The sequence below is a fragment of the Ovis aries genome, chromosome 5 (genome assembly GCF_016772045.2).
Source record: "Ovis aries strain OAR_USU_Benz2616 breed Rambouillet chromosome 5, ARS-UI_Ramb_v3.0, whole genome shotgun sequence".
Taxonomy (NCBI): Eukaryota; Metazoa; Chordata; class Mammalia; order Artiodactyla; family Bovidae; genus Ovis; species Ovis aries.
Genome location: NC_056058.1, coordinates 85,908,231 through 85,925,500, shown reverse-complemented (window position 1 = coordinate 85,925,500; position 17,270 = coordinate 85,908,231). Strand labels below are relative to the sequence as shown.

Below are 17,270 nucleotides of genomic sequence, written 5' to 3'. Positions count from 1 at the left end.
ATTGAGATTTTTTTTTAAAAAGGGGGGGTGGTCGAGGAGCAGAAAGAAAATCCTTTAGGCATCTCTTTGAAAAGTCAGGAGAATTGTACAGTCTACATAGCTATTTGACAATAAGGCAAAGGATATTTATGTATATTGGTTAATAATTTTAATTGGCATTTATTGTAAATTAGAGATAATTTTATATAAAAAGAAACTAACAGCTGTTTCCTTATTTTGATTGTTAATTGTTTACTATTTTATGCATTTGGTTGTCAAGCATTGTCACTTCTGGAATGCTTAATTTGTATCAGCTAAATACATGGAGACTTGGTAGTGGCAGTGTGCTGCTGTGGATAAACCACTGAGCAGTGGCTGAGGAAGGAGACCTGGCTTCCAGACTCTGAAAAGACTCCACTCGGCAATACTTTGGGCTTCTGAATGTAGTACTCACATTAGGGATAAGACACAAAAGTCTTTAGGGTCCATATACATGTAATGTCTTATGATCATATAATCATAAAAATTCACCAACATGACATTTTTGTAATTCATTTAGCATTGGAAAAGAAAAATTTAGCATATCATAAAATAGAACTAAATGAGAAGAGGAAAAGTTCATAACAATGTTTAATTATTCTATATCAATACCATTGCTTTAGAACTATCTGTTTTTGAAAATACTTATCGAAATTTTCTTGGCTGACTTTCTTATCTACCAAGTAGACTACTCTGCAGTTCTTACTCAATGATTTAAAATATCGATCAGAAGTGGTTAAAAATTCAGTTTAAGAGAATTGGCTTTGACAAGTTTACCTTTTTTTTGCCTAACAAAACACAACTTCAGAATCAATATTCAAGAAAAGAAGATTACCATTTAGTTACTCTCAAACAAAACTTTTTTGTTGGTATAAAAATGTAATTTTATATTACTTTTTAAGTTAAGCAGCCTGTGAATAAAAGCTAAGTTGGATTCTTTTGCAGTATTATGTTAGTGTCAGTTGTTCTGAATAAAAATTCTGAGAGCATTTTCAGTTTTACCTTGGGAGTTCACCCAAAACATAAATAAACATCCAACAGCAAAGCTTTATTACTGTCTATGCAATTCAGCGACAGTGATATTTTTAACCCGAACCAAGGTTATCTAGATTTATTAAAAGAAAAAAAAATACTGTCCTCTAGTTGGATAACCTACAGCACATGATAATCAGCCACTGCCAAGAAAACCAGTGTCCACTTCCCAAATACAAGACCTGGCAGATTGTAGATAAAGTGGTACCTTGACACCATTCTGTAGAGGCTATGTTGAAATGAGAGAGGCAGATGGAAGAGAAGACAAGTGGATGTTACAGGCTAAGTCAGGACACCATCTACTTTCAGCCCCTTTGAAAGTAGGGGTTTGAATTAATTCTTAAGGAAAAACAAAATTTCAAATTGTAACTTCCCCAGAGAGTGTTTCAGCAGATTTTAGAGCCTTTTGTATGTCAATGATTTCTGACCTCGAAAATTGGATCCTGTTTATCCCCTTTCTATTATATTCAGTAAAGCAATGTGAAAATTGGTCTCTTCACTCATATCCCACTGATTTAACCTAAGAGTGTGATTCATAATAAAATTTTGGTCTTTTTAATATTGATTCACGCAGTTAACATTTCCTCCCTAAATTATTTGTTTTGGTCAACACTTACCTTTTTTCTCTCAGCATTTTTTTTTCCTCGCATAGTGTTGGTTTCTCTCTTTCCCGCTTTTGGCATCACCATAAGATTTTATTTGGAGATAATACAGAAGCTCTTTTCAAAATCATTAGTGATATGAAACTGCATCAATAGACAGCAGATCCTGATGGAGGGATGTGGTTAAAAAAACCCCTCTTGGAAATCAATGTTTTACCTACTGGGGACTTTTTGGGGCTTCAAAGCTTTCGGCCAAGAGTATAATGTGCTGTTTTTAGACAAACCTTTGCCAGTCTTAAATTTTAGTTAGGCTTATATAGTATGTTTCACTTGAATTTCAGTTTTAAGTGTACAGTCATGAAAGTCTCATATTTGAAAGATCAAATATATTCCTTTAGTTTATGTGAAAGGAAACTCAGGGGCTTCCCTTGTGGCTCAGAGGTAAAGAATCTGCCTGAGATGCAGGGGACCCAGGTTCGATCCCTGGATCGGGAGGATCCCCTGAAGAAGGGAATGGCTACCCACTCTAGTATTCTTTCCTGGAGAATCCCATGGACAGAGGAGCCTGGTGGGCTATCGTCCACAGAGTTGGAAAGAGTTGTACCTGACTGAAGCAACTGAGCATCACACAAAGGAAACTGTATTGCACCAAAACCTTGTATAAATAGGTTCAATTTGTCGTCTACAGATGTGTCCATTAAGGATTCACTCAGCTCGTTCATTATTGCTCCATTTCAGCTATAGTAACTGAACATAATATCTACTTGGTAACTGTCTTATTAAACACTGTGCCTTCCTTTCACAATTTTTTGGCCTTAGACTCCACTTACAATCTTTAGTTATGACACAGAACTGAGTTGTTATATTTGTACTGTAAGAGGGGGAAAAAAATCCCTGCTATATTAGGTTATGATGATCTAATAATATTATATTATCAGTCACATCCTACTCTTTGTGATCCCATGGACTGTAGCCCACCAGGCTTCTCTGTCTGTGGGATTTTCCAGGCAAGAATACTGGAGTGGGTTGCCATTTCCTCCTCCAGGGGAATCTTCCTGACCCAGGGATCAATCGAACCCAAGTCTCCTGGGTCTCATGAATTGGCAGGCGAATTCTTTAACACTGAGCCACCTGGGCAGCCCATGGTAATAATAGTAAATCTAAATCTGTGGTCAATTTCCCTATTCAAACATGATAACATTAATTTACATAACAATCATGTAAAGGAAACCTTTGGTATTAAGCAGCTCGGAGAAAACTGTAAAATCCTGGAGCAAAAGTTTTGCTCATGCAGTAATTTGGGAAAAATACTTTAGAGGCAGATATTCGGAATAATAAAATAACCAAGAAAAATACGTGATGTTCAAGTTACTTTAGGGAAGATGTTGTCCTTGGAAAGTCGGTAATCCCCACGTTGCAGGATTGTGGTGAAAATTAAATGAGATCATTGATACACGGCAGCATTGAGCACACTTTCTGGCCTAGAGTAAGTGCTTGTTAAAAGATGTTGGCTCTTGTTAGTATTACAGTTATCTATATTCTTGACTTCCTAAGCAAAAAAAAATAAAGCTCGGTTTAATCTAGTCCCAGTAATATTTATGAAATGTGCAGGGTGTGAGTAGTGCTCTACTAGGCTTCACCAAGACAGATGCCTGCCACGGCCCCTACCCTAGACGGTGGGAGTAGAGAGGAGATATTAATAAATCCCAGACAGAAAGGGAGCGCAGTGCAGTGCAACACGTTTCGTTCGAACATTATCATCTTCTGATGTGTTTGCAGCAGTTGTGTAAATGTTAAAACCACAAGTAATTATTCTTTCTCTTCTGTCACGTTCTCTCTAATTTGAACTGTCTCAATATTTTTGTTTAGAAAAATGACTGAAAGAATGAGCAATTGTGTCAATAATGAAGACACCCCCTCATTTTTTAGCAAAGAGACAGCCCCCAAATCGCAAGAAGTGAACAATTAAGTGAGTCATAAATCTATCTATCATTCATTGTTAAGTGGAACTTTTTTTTTTAAGATAGCAAGGTTCCATCTCATTTTTATGGTGCAATGAAAAACTATCCCTTCAGTAAGACAGTCCTCAGAACAGAACGATATTTTGTGTGTCTTTGTGCCCTGGAAACATCAGATTGTCAACTTTTTTCTTATTTGCAAATGGAGCCTTTATCCTGAGAGAAGGGAAGATTCATGGATGCATTCTAAATCTGAAACATCTGGCTTTCGTAATAATGTAGTGGAAGCAGCTTGTGCTTTGGATTCAAATCAAAGCTCTCCCACTTACTGACAAGCCTTAGAAACTCCCGGAACCTCAGTTTCCTCATCTGTCAAAAATCGGGACGAGAATGCCTGACCCACATGACGCTCAGGAAAGAAATGAGAGTGGTCTGCCAACACAAAGCTGCTTTATGACACAGACTCCAGTCTTTGGAAGAATAACTTAGTACCTAGTAAAATTTCTTTACTTCTGCCTCACAATCCAGAGGCTACTGTATGTGCTGAATGTTTAAAGTTCTAGTTGGCAGATGGACTGTTAATTTCTCAAAGGATTCTAAACAGAACCAAGAAACATCAAGGACGAGTAGGGTCAATGGGAAATTCATGAAGGTCTAGTTCATCATCAGAGTGACCTAGTCAAGCCGAAGAGACTAGTCTCTTTTTAGAATGTCTGCTGCCCTCCAACTGGTACAACCAAGAATAGTCTTGGCTTGGGTGTATTCTTGGGGTATTTTTCTAAGAATACACCACAAAAGACACTGAGGTTTCACAGGAGTTTCTTCTCAGTCTGACATTACGCATTATTATATTGTTTCCCTAAGAAACCCCCAGATAGAGTGGAGACTTGATTTTTACTTTTAAGAATCTGTAATCAGGAGTCTTTAGCTGGATAAGAATCAGAAATCTGATTTGCCCCCATTCTGCAGTAGGCATATTGAAATTTTCATTATTCCCAGATTTCTGACCTCTAAATGTTTTGTGGTTGCCTTTTCCCTTAGAGCCATCCCATGAAAAAGATCTCCTTTCTCCTCAAAAAAAAAAAAAAAAAAACCTGATTGTGATTTACAACAGCTGGATAACTTATAGTTGCTGTTGCTTTTAACAGCATTTCAAGCATTCAGGGCAAAGTGAATGTAAGACTGAAGACTAGAAGGGCACAATTTTTTCCACTAAAAACTATTTTAGGTGTGTTGCTTACAGTAGAGCAGTGGGTTATATGAGCCAGTTTACTGTTTACAGTTAAAATAGATGAAGAGACGTAGGTTTATTTGTGACACAAAACAATGTCTTGACATTGGAAACTAACTTAAAACTTTTTAAAGGTCAAATGTAAAATTACTTGATAGTAGTGAACATTATTGGGCTTCCCTAATAGCCCAGTTGGTAAAGAATCCGCCTGCAATGCAGGAGACCCCAGTTTGATTCCTGGGTCAGGAAGATCTGCTGGAGAAGGGATAGGCTACCCACTCCAGTATTCTTGGGCTTCCCTTGTGACTCAGTTGGTAAAGAATTCACCTGCAATGCGGGAGACCTGGATTCGATCCTTGGGTTGAGAAGATCCCCTGAAGAAGGGAAAGGCTACCCACTGCAGTATTCTGACCTGGAGAATTCCATGGACTGTATAGTCCAGGGGGTCACAAAGAGTCGGACACGACTGAGCAACCTTCACTTCACTTCAGTGAACATTATTATATATATAACATCTTTAGTTTAACAAGATTGTATGCCATAAATGTTTTCAGAATTGTTCTGTTGAAAGAAAAAAAAAAAAAAAGAAACCTAAGTGGGAAAAACATTTGGCTGAAGTAAAAACAGAAAATCAATACATCAGAGGTTTAGCTCTACGCTCAACTTAATGTTTTCCTGTGGCAGTTTGCTTCAAATTCCCAAAAATAAAATGCCATTAACAAAGTACTAAACAAAGTAATTTCTATAACCTATATATTAGAAATTCTTTTTCAGATACCTAATAGTGGATACTATAAGATACTGGGCATTTTCCTATCATGGTGAGTGGTTTTGATGCTGAAGCTGGTCTCTTAAATAGATGGTCAGTAGGTAAACGTCTTTACCCTCTATTACAGGGGAGAAGATTATTGACTAAAATATTTCAGAATCTACCTTTAAAAGCATAGTTAATCATCCACTCAAAATAGCACACTGAAAGTTAAACAGCTTCTCTGGCACTTAGTGTAGCTAAACCCAATATTTCCTATTTGTAAATATTTATTTATCCAGAAGGAGACTAGAAATATGGTTTGGAACATTGCCCCTTATGTAAGTCCAGTGTCTTTTGAACCAGAATTGCTATTTTTGACGCCCAAGTTGACTATGTTCCACATCACCTCTGACTTAGGAGGCCCCTTTTTAAAAAATACTTGTTTTATTTGGACTCTGCCGGGTCTTCGTTGTGGCCCACGGGATCTTTGTTTCGGTGGGCAAACTCTTGGTTCCTGCATGTGGGATCGAGTTCTCCAACCAGGGATCGGACCTGGGCCCCCTGCGTTGGGAGCATGGCGTGTTAACCTCTGGACCAGCAGGGAAGACCCTTCGGGGTCCCTTTGAGTCTCATGTCCCTGGTCTCCCACTTTGTTTCCTCTCTTCCTTTGTGTTCCTGGAATTTTAGGGTGAGATTGGATAGAGAAGGGTTTTCAGAGTCTCAGAGTACGCCCCTGTTCCAAGGAGCAGGTCTGGGTTGTGCTTCAGAGCGTGGGCTCTGGACACACTGCTGGGTTCAAACCATGGCTTAACCAGTTGATAGCTGTTTGCCGTTGGGCAAGTTACGGGATCTTTCTTTTCTTCCGCTTTCTATTTATGTAACCCAAGGATACTCTTAGCACCTCACAGGGTTGTTGTTGTGAGGATGAAAGGTGCTTTATATCCGTGTGAAATAGCCAACACTCTGCGTAGGCGCGTGTACTGTTCTGGGTATGCATTGTGGATACGTACATGATGCTTACGTGCATGATGTTGTTAATGCGCTTGGTCATTCATACCATCTAAAATGCTTGCCGTTGTTAATATTGCGTGGTCGTGTTGGTGATGGCTGCCTCGGGAGAGTATGTGGGAGTCTCTGATTCAGATGACTTTTATGCCTCTCTAACACTAATGAAATCATTGCTTAGCGTGTGAAAAACCAAGGCGCAGTATAGTTGAAGAAACGCTAATGGAGACCTCATGACGAGGAACTGCATTTATCTGCTTAATCCGCCTTTGTCCTCATCGCCCATCTGCCTTGTAAATCTTGCAAGGCTGCCGCTTCCCTCAGACCTCATTCCTCATGTGCTCCCTGGCAGATGCGTCCTAACTAAGCTCCCTCACAACAGTCTCACCCTTTAATGCCTCCTTTCTGCTGCCACTCTTGCTTTTTTCTCGACACACAGCTAACGATGCCACTTCCTACTCATAAACAACTTTGGCTGTTCTTTATCTATGGTATAAAGTTTAGTAAAAGTTTAGTATCAAGTCTCCGGTATTAAAGTTAGCATGACCCAAGAGACTTGTGTTAGCCAAGCCTACTTTCCCAGCTTCCAAAAACTGCATCCCCTGAAATGACCTATATTTCGCCTTCACAGGAATCCTCATCCTTCTCAAACACAGCCATGACTCTGAGATCTATCATGAATTCCCTCTCTCCAGGAAGCCTGTCTCTGAACCATCTAGTAAAATCCAGTGCACTCTTAATTGCCACCCTTCTACCATTCTTTTTCCTAGGAAAGCATGCAACCCATCTTTTGGTAGAAAGTTCTGTGTGAGTAAATTGTTACTGAAATTCTTGACATAGAGGCAACCCGTGGCAGTAGACACTTGTCAGTGTGGAAGAAAAGATCCAGGGTCTCCGAGTTTTCTTCTTCGTTAGGGGGAAGTTCTACTTTATTTGATTCTGCTGCTTACATTTAACTAAGGTAATGTGCTAGGAAATGATTAACAGGTGCAGCAGATGAAAAAAAAAAGCTTCAGTTAGCTCTCTATTAACAAATTTAGTAGGTGGGCACTTGCATGATTTTCTGATTTTTATATTATGTGGTTGATAAGCAGTTTCTCTCAGCGGTGTACTTGGACATCACCTTGATGTTTGAAATTACCGAGTTACACATTACATTTTCAGTTCTTATCCCATGTCCCCTCATAATTTGACTTGTAGTGCCGTTTCTGAATAATTTTAATTTTTCCAGCATAATCTGTCTATGTGTTTTGTGAGGATTTGAAACACAAATAGATGAGTGTTCTGTGTAGTATTAGCCTCTAATTGCACAGAGTTTGGGAGGAGAGTGAGTTCAAGGTGGACTGAGGTTGTCTGAAAGGTATCATGAGAGCCCTGGGCCTTAGCTGATCCTTAAAAATGAATTTTGAGTTAAACAGGAAGTCAAACACTGCCAGTTACTGACCTGCTAGAGCAAAGACTCAGATGTATTCAGAGGATGGTGAGCTTGGCCGTGGCCATTGGAAGTTAGGTTAGATATACAGGGCAGGTCAAACTGTGTCCCCCTCTGAGAGCCAAGCCAGGGCACTGAGCCACTAGAGTTAAGTGTGACCTGAAAAAGGAGCCTGAGAGAAGCGGCACTAGAGAAAGATTTTTTTATATAGAACATCTTGGGAGTGTTTATTAGCTTTATTATCACACATATGCACGGAAGTTTGCACACAGCTTCAAGGAGCAATCTTCCTACAGCCCATCATTGTAAGGCCTGCTGAAAAACCCTTCAACTAGAGACCAGGAACCCCAAACAGCAGGTTATGGAAAGACCTAGTCAGATGGCAGTGAAAGCTTAATGTAGAATGGTGGCAGTGAAAATGGAAAGAGGCCTTTTGGAAGAAAAATTGACAAGATTTGGTAACTAATTGGATATGGAGTTGAAAGAGGCGGGGGGAATAGTCAAAGATGATGATTTGAGTGACTACAGAAAAGATAGTGCTGATGAAAAAGATTAACCGTGGTCCATGAGAACTAGTTTCTGTTTTGTGCTGATTAGTTTTATATGCTTGTATTTATAATTTAAAGTCTAGGAGGAAAAAAATGAAGTGAAAAGACTCATAATGTCTAAACATCCAAATAGGAGAAAGTTTCCAAACGTCGGGCTCAAAGAGAGTTCCACATTCAGTTGAGCTCTGTGAAACAAGGCAAAGTGTCCTCCTCACAACATCATAAGCCAGAAATATGTTCTTTGGATTTACAACTTCTTAAAATAGGAGTCAATTAAAAGAAAAAAAAAAGTAGAGCAAGTGTTTTCAAGTTAACTGGAGAGAAAAAAATTTTTTTCTGCTAACACCACATTTGAAGTTCTATATATTTACACTAGTTTTAATATGAGTGTTTAGAAATTTGTAACCCAGCGAGGTGGATTCTGTTATCCTTGATACAGATTGTATTGTGAATGCTCAAATTGTTTTATGTGAAACAATATTTTTCATCAAATGAAACTATAAAACAGGCGAACTCTAAAGTTGGGTCTGCTCTTCATTTCTTATAATCTGTAATCAGGAAATCCATTCACTCGTGCTTTATAATTTTTGTGCTTTTAAGTGGTCAGGGGAATGTGACATCTGCATGCAGCCCCATCCAAATTGATCATCGTCCCAGGCAGAGGGTAATTTTCAAACGTAGCATGAAGAGAGGTGGAATCTATATCTCAGAAGTTTATTGAAGGGTAGCATTTCCCACCTCCCGACCCTGACTTTGAAAGAGACCGTTCTGTTGGGTGAATTTATCTTAAGGTAAGACACCAGCCTCAACAGAAGGCCACAGCGCCCGGAGTGAGGAGGAGGCCACAGTTTCCGAGCCGGTTTAAATGCAGGCTCTTCTTAGCAGTAAACCACACGAATGTATTCATCATTGATTTTCAAATGATAGGTTTCTATATCACTGGTTTAGGATCCACAGCCTCACATTCCTGAATCTATATTATGCCAAAAGAATAACAACTTGGTGGCTGGAAACAGAAATGGTTATTATATGGCTCCAAAATGCTAGCTGGCACAATATGCTAAAAACAGCAGAAATTCACCGGTAAAAGGCAGAATTTATTTGTTCTCAAAAATAACTTTTATGCTCTAAAAATAAGAATTTAAGAAGTGTCATCGTGGTTCAAAATATTTTACCTTCAGTATGTAAACACCTTAAAATATGTGACTAATCTTCTAAAATGGCATAATTTCCGAACAAGAGGAAATATTCCAAGAGGAAAAATAGAATGCTTTTCAAATCTTTTTTTTTAAGTTTTAAGTCATTTATTAGGTGAAAACCTAAAATATATGTTTGCTTTTTATCTCCACCCCCCGCCCCCCATCTACTGCTGCCCCAAATCATTGTTTAAAATGTGGGCAAAAGGCTTTGTTGGAATTTCTCAGAATTCACTCTAGAAAAAAAAATTTTTTTCTTAATAAAAAAAAAAGCTTTTCTCAGAGGCTTCGTGCAGCATTTCCATTTTCGCACACTGGCCCAGTGCTCGTCATATCACAGGACAACACATTTCATAAAGCGGTTTTACTTCCTTTTAGCAAAATAACTCCTCCATGCAAACCAGTATCGGCATCTACCAAGCCCGGGTTTTACTTTCTTCTGATCTGTTCAAGCTTCATTGCACTGCTTAACTGACTTTTTTTTCCCCCCTTTCTTTTGAAATTACCCAGCTAATTTTCCATTTGATTGTTTATTTAAACCAGATCTCACACAGGCTTAATAGGTAAGTGACATAGGCATTCAGCGTATCTGTCAGTCTGAGCTTCGGCTGACAGGAAAGAAGAGTGCAAACTTTGTCTCGGTTTTCTCACTCCGTTTTTATCCCATGGAATCTATTAATTAAAACCAAAGCCCTAAGACACATTAAATATAAAAGTCCTCTGAGCATTCTGTTTTATCAAATGTCTTTCTACGTGAACATACCCTTTGTATTTCTCCTAGCCAAAAAAGGTAAATGTGTTTGTTTCTTGTAATCACTTTTGCCACAGAAAACTGTCCAAATTAATTGTGCAAATTTCTTCTTGGCTTTTGGCATTGTTAGTTGGCTTTAGAGAATATAGCTAATTTTCTTGAAGTTTTATTACAGAAGAGCAGCTTATATACAAATTCAACCAACATTTCTTAAGCAGCTACTTTATACTTGATATGTTTTGCCAGGAGGGGGTTGTTTGTTTTATTTTGTGGGGTTTTTCCTCTAGTAAGGTGGAGAATGTTATGCATAATCCAATTGATAGATTTAATCTTGTAGTTATTTGTTATACATTCAGCCTGTTTATTCATGCCTAAAATAAGGCAAGTAAAATGAAAGGGATATGAAGAACCAGTATGCTCTAAACATTATTAAAGTTGTGTGTGCATGCTCAGTCATGTCCGACTCTTTGCAACCCCATGTACTGTAGCCTGCCAGGCTCCTCTGTCCATGGGATTTCACAAGCAAGAATACTGGAGTGGGGTGCCATGGCCTCCTCCAGGGGATCTTCCTGACCCAGGGATCGAAACCTCTCCTGCATCTCCTGCATTGGTGGGCAGATTCTTTACCACTGAGCTACTTGGAAAGCCAAAACAGTGTACCTCAAATAGATTCTAATTCAAAAGATGTGCTCAGAAATATCTCCTGAAATATACTAAGGCTTTGCCTTCCTAATTCCTCCCCGTAGCTCGGGTCATCACAGAAATTTCCAGACTGGATCACACTATCAGACCTTCCTAAAATATCCCAGTGCTAGTAGACCTCTGTCCCCTTCAGGGCCTGTGTTCCCTCTGCTCTGCAGCCTTCAGGGGTCTGCATTTCCACCATTTAAAACCAAGACACGTAGCCTGGAATTCACAGGCTAACCTCCAGTGAGCTCCACAGCCCAGCCCTCCATATTCCTTCAGAATCTCTGCTGCTTCTCTCATGGGTTCCCTTCTCATCAGGATCCTCACAGAGCCTCTGGCCGTCCTCTATAAATCGCCACCGTGGCCCTCTCCTAGTGCCCGGTCACAAGGCCAGAGATCTTTTTGTCTCCTCTGTTGTTTCAGGACCCACGTCAGTTCTTGCCTCTCCCGTGAATCTTGTTCGGATAATCTCTTCCCTGCTGGGAACCCAGTAGCCCTTCATCTGGATTCCTCCGTGGCACCTCACCCCAGGCTGCCCCGTCTTGGTGTGTGCGTCTCGTACACGTCCATATCAGATTGCCACAGAGGACTGCAAGGGCCTTGGAGGACCAGGGCCTTGTCTCTGCTGCCCCACAGCGTAGCAGTTATCATTCGTCCTGGGGTCATAGGGGCTGGGGTTTTGCCATAATGATAATGGCGACAGCAACAACGGGGTTTGACTGTCTCCTTTAGGGAGCTCCAGAAAACAGCTGTCTGGGTTTCCAGCAAGGGCTGTTGAATTGGCCTGGGTGGTTTCTCCGATCCTCCAGTCAGAGACGGTGGAGGAAACAGGGGCTTCCGGTTCAGCTCAGGTTGCATCGGCAGCCTCTGCACCTCTGCCGGTCACAGGCCGGTGTATTTTGAGTTCTGAAAAAATGGGCACCTTCAGATAGCCATTTGTCTGCTAGTGGGAGGGGAAGAACTAAGCATCAGAGACCCAAGAAAACCCTTTCAGGACAGTTCCCACTCGCTGGCTACTCCCGTGCCCTGGGCATCGGCCCTTTAGTGGAGGCTTCACCCTCTCCTTTCAGCTCTGAGAAGGAGTCCTGCTTTCTGAAGTTCTCCGTGAGCAAGAGAGCAGGGCTTCAGGTTCGTCCACTGAGCCTCGAGAGCCATCGGGAGAAATCGCTGAGAAAAGGGGAACTGAAGAGCGAAGCGTGTGAGAGGCTGCTGCGCCTCCCACATGTCCTAGAAACTACAGCCTCGCTGGTGTGTCCTTTCCTCGCTTAAGGACACACAGACACACAAAATAAAACCCAAATCGTTGAACCGAAAGAGTGAGTCATGCCAGCCAGGCCTCCGCTGAGCTAGTCAATTAAAGTTCAAGACCAATTCAGTGCTTTTCTTAGGCCCTGAAAGACTGTCTGACTTTCGTCCCAACTTTTTTCTAAGAGAAAAAAATAGACAAATAAAAGTATATGCTGGCTTCTGGACAAGTTGATGTCTCTTAGGTTTCTTCTCATTAGGAGTTTTTAATCTTCCTTCAGCGGCATATTAAAGAACTGATTGGGTTGCTCCTAAGGAGGTTGTCAGTCATCCTGTGAACTTTCCATGTACGTTACTGTTTCATCCTGTTAAAGCTTTCTTCATCCTATCATGTAGTGTATGCTCTAGAAACATTTTGTGAGTCCGGATTTTTTTTTTTCCTGAGTGCTCTCATTGTTTTCTTTTAACAGGGAACGGGTATGGCAATCCCCGAAACTCACCAGGTCTGCTGGTCTCACCTGGTAACTTGAACAAGAATATGCAAGCGAAATCTCCTCCCCCCATGAATTTAGGGATGAATAACCGTAAACCAGACCTCCGAGTTCTTATTCCACCAGGCAGCAAGAATACGATGCCATCAGTGGTAATGTGAAATTCCATGTTAAATAAATGTTGATAGTGTTTTGTATACGTTTTGCTGTTTTTGTATTTGTCTGACTTGATGGGTTACTTGCATGTTCCCAGAAAATCAACATGTCAGTGCTGTTGCTGCAGCCCTGTTTGGATTTAGCTATTATTTCTGGTAACTGGTTTGCTTTTCCCTTTTCCATGGGAAAAAAAAAAAAAAGAACCAACATCTAATAAACTCCATTATCGGGCTGCTGTTCTGGGGCAAAGAAAACATTCCCTTTTAAGGCCCCCAATTTATAATTAGAAAAAAAAAATCATTACCTAGTACTCTGCTTATGGGATGTATGATTTGACCATTGGTAGAACCAAACTCACAGAGTGAGGTATTTCGTAAGATTTTTACAGGATTGAACTAAATAAGTATGCTCTTAAGGTGCTGACAGTGAAAAATCTTTTTCATAATTTCTAAATGAACTCTCTCCCGTTAATTGGCATTTCTTCTCTTAGGTATATTGCAGTGATAATGTTTAATACATCAGATGCCTGTGCAGTACCTCAGTTCTCCTTTCCAAATATGTGTTTAATGCCAGTAATTACCTCTCAAAAACAAATTGCCTTAAAATTCTAGGCAATTGAGAACAAAGGTTATATTTACCATCAAAAAAAAAAGTTGTGGCACTTATAAGAATAAATATGAAATATAAGTAATATCCCTGGAAGCTATCATTTTTCCTTCTCCTGGGTCTGAAGGACTAAGGTAAAGATAATCCTGTGGGCCCAAATTCAACAACAAAGAGACTTACATCCGTGTTCTCCAAATTAGCTTTGCTTAAGAGCGACAGAACATTTAAAACCAAGATTCAGTAGACAAATTTAGATCATTCTGCAAACACGTTTTTTTTTTTCTTTCTCTGCTCTGTGGCAAGCTTCAGGGTAAAACGGTCCTGCAAGCTGATTAGTTTATTATGGCACTGTGCAGATTAATTTTGAATATCAACCCCCCAAAATTCACATAATATGCAACATTCCCTTTGGAAAAGGCTGGGTCTAATAAATAAAACCTCCCACAGGCCATCACCAAGCAGTTTGGGCCACGCATGGCAGGCTGTCCTATCAGCAGATTGATTCCAAGTGCCTTAAAACTGATGCTTTCCCAGGGATTCCATGAGCTGTGGGTCAGGTCTCTGTCAGTGCTAGCCAGGCGCAGTTGCCCCCTTCCTCCAGGAAGTGCACTTTCAAAGTACCATCTTTTTTTTTTTTTTTCCTCAAAATGTGGTGGTGAAATAATAATGGTTGAAACCCTGACCTGTGCTGAAAATTGGGTAGATTGTCTTCACGTTGGAGACAAACAGCTCATTAAAGAAAACAAAGAATATCTTTGTAAGGAGTTGTCTTTAGAGTCTGAGTTTTAAAGCTGTTTAAACTGTCATGCCTGTCAGAAGATGCTTTTCCTTTTGTTGAAAAGATTTTGCCCAAGTACAAATATTTACAGACACTAATTAATAAAACTCCTTCCCCATGCTCTCAGTCTGAGGATGTCGACCTGCTCTTGGTAAGTGGTGAGGGCGCATCCCTTTAGTGCTACGTGCAAGGAAAAACCCAAAGCAACTGTTAGGTGGAGAGGTGGCAGCAGTAACAAGGAGAGATTTGGAGAGTCAGTGTGTGTCAACATTGATTATTTAGAAATAATTTCAAGTATCACTTACAGGTGAAATACCAGATTATCTATTTTTCTGTTTTACCCTCTGTAAGTGAAGTGCCGTGTTTTCAGTGTATTTTTAGATTTAATTTTCAGTACAATTGTAACAAACAAATGTCCTCAGTTATTTAAAGCCACAAAAATACTTATTTTTCTAAGAATTAAATTCTCACGATATTTAAGTGTATATGAATATTTAATCTCCTTGCTCTAAGGAATTAAATATACACGTTAGCTGTTTTGCCATCTAGTTTGAGGGAAGTTTTAGAAGAATCTGAAAAAAAGTGGTCAGAGCACCACCTGCTGGTCAAAATATGGCATGAACCCTCTACCCATCTGCTCTTGCTATATATACAACTGAACATAAAAACCATCGTGGTTGATTTTAAATTTTTTTCAATTTGCATTTGAATAAAAACTGAAACAATGGAAGTACAGTATACATATTTCATCAGTTTTCAACATAGTCTGTTTTTACCCATAATAAAGCTATGGAACTTGTTACCAGTTCAGTTGCCTAGGAGATACTGATGTAATGGGTTACTATGGCAACAGCTGGTCTCTTGAAGGATTGTAAATGATAGGGTTGGCAGAGTTCATAGAGACACATGTTAAATGATTAATTTCATGAGATTTGTACCAACTTATCGCTTTATGTGCAAAACTAATACTGAAATCTAGTGTTTTTAAGTTTTAAAAAAATCTATTCCATAATATCTTTTTATTTACTTTAAAAGAATCAAAGGATAAATAACTCCCAGTCTGCTCAGTCATTGGCTACCCCAGTGGTTTCCGTAGCAACTCCTACTTTACCAGGACAAGGGATGGGAGGATATCCATCAGCCATTTCAACAACATATGGTACCGGTGAGTAGTTTTGCCATGTTCAAATAATACATTAAATACTTTCTATTAAAAAGCAAAATGAAAATGATATTACCTATTAGTCTGTTAGGAAGCTTTATTTAATACCTGTGGTGTTCAGATCATTATACCATTACCTATTCATTACTAAGACAAAGTGAATATCCACATGATTCTTTCTTAGTGACCAAAAGTTTTGTTAACCCAACCTGAATTCAACATAGAAGAACAATTTCAAGGAAAATGAGCTGTTATTTTATTTTATTTTTTTATGTAATACTGAAGCTGAAGCTCCAATACTTCGGCCAGAGCTAACTCATTGGAAAAGACCCTGATGCTGGGAAAGATGGGAGGGCTGGAGGAGAAAGCGGGGACAGAGGATGAGATGATTGGATGCCATCACCAATTCAATGGACATGAGTTTGAGCAAACTCTAGTAGACAGTGAAGGACAGGGAAGCCTGGCATGTTGCAATCCATGGGATCACAGAGTCAGACACAACTTAGTGACTGAACAATAGAAAGCTCACTTTCTCAGGATTGTTTAAAAAATGTTTCTAGATCATCAAATACTAGATACCTGCCTGTGATGCCAGATCGTAGTTCTAATAAACTGAAATTGCTTCCTGTACTATGTTGAAGTTTTCATGGAATACTTAATTTTTTGGTGCATAGTATATATCTCTTTTGAATTAAAATTGTCCCTAATGTTTTATCTCCCTCCCTGCCCAAATTTTTTTAAAGTGTATCATTCAATACTAGAATATTCTAAAGATTGAAAATGATCATCCTGTTCTCCATTTGGTAACTTCCAAATTAATCCTTTTGCCTTCTGCTCTCGTCCTTGCTCTAGAGTACTCTCTGAGTAGTGCAGACCTGTCGTCTCTCTCTGGCTTTAACACCGCCAGCGCTCTTCATCTTGGGTCAGTAACTGGCTGGCAACAACAGCACCTACACAACATGCCACCGTCCGCCCTCAGCCAGCTGGGGTAAGCAATATTACTTCTTTCGTAACACACTTTCATAAATGTGTTTTTAAAGTGACAAATGGCAACCTCTAAGTTTGTGCTCTAATGTCCCTTTAGAGGATGTGAGTTTCTGTTCGATCAAAATCTGAAAGTAATTATCAGGTGAATATCTTTCACATGGCTTAAATATCACTTTCTTTCTTCTTTATGAGGAGGGGAAGCTCTGTGATAATAGGGCATTTTATTTTCCTGTTGTTTTAGGCTGTATTTGTTTCCACTGCTCTCAGTGGTAAAGTTCTCTTCAGTTAAGCTTTCACATAGTTAACATGGGACAGAAGAAAACATTTACAGTTATTAGTTCTTTGAATTTTTGCACTATTTGAGAGTCTTTTTTGCTTCGCATAAACCACATAGTTCTTAATGTGATTAGCATAGTTAGCCTATTACTCAGAGGGTCACCTATTCCACTGATATACAGACTTCATATATTTATAATATACTCATAATATAGTTGTGTATTCATAGATATTGTATGAATATACATATATGTATATGTACACACACACACTGATTATTTAAATTGGGGTATAAAAATAGTTTTGGTTGTTTTCTGAAGTCAGACGGTGTCTGTTTTCTGCCCCCTTGTGGTGCTTT

General features: G+C 39.4%; 1 protein-coding gene across 50 annotated transcripts in view; it reads left to right on the top strand.

The window, feature by feature from the left end:
• Nucleotides 1-17,270, top strand: part of MEF2C (myocyte enhancer factor 2C) — a 178,324-nt gene that overhangs the window by 150,634 nt on the left and 10,420 nt on the right. For all 50 annotated transcript variants that reach the window (XM_060415301.1, XM_060415296.1, XM_060415289.1 and 47 more), the window contains 3 exon segments: nucleotides 12,927-13,099; nucleotides 15,523-15,652; nucleotides 16,502-16,637. In XM_060415301.1, coding sequence (XP_060271284.1) covers nucleotides 12,927-13,099; nucleotides 15,523-15,652; nucleotides 16,502-16,637 — 439 coding nt within the window.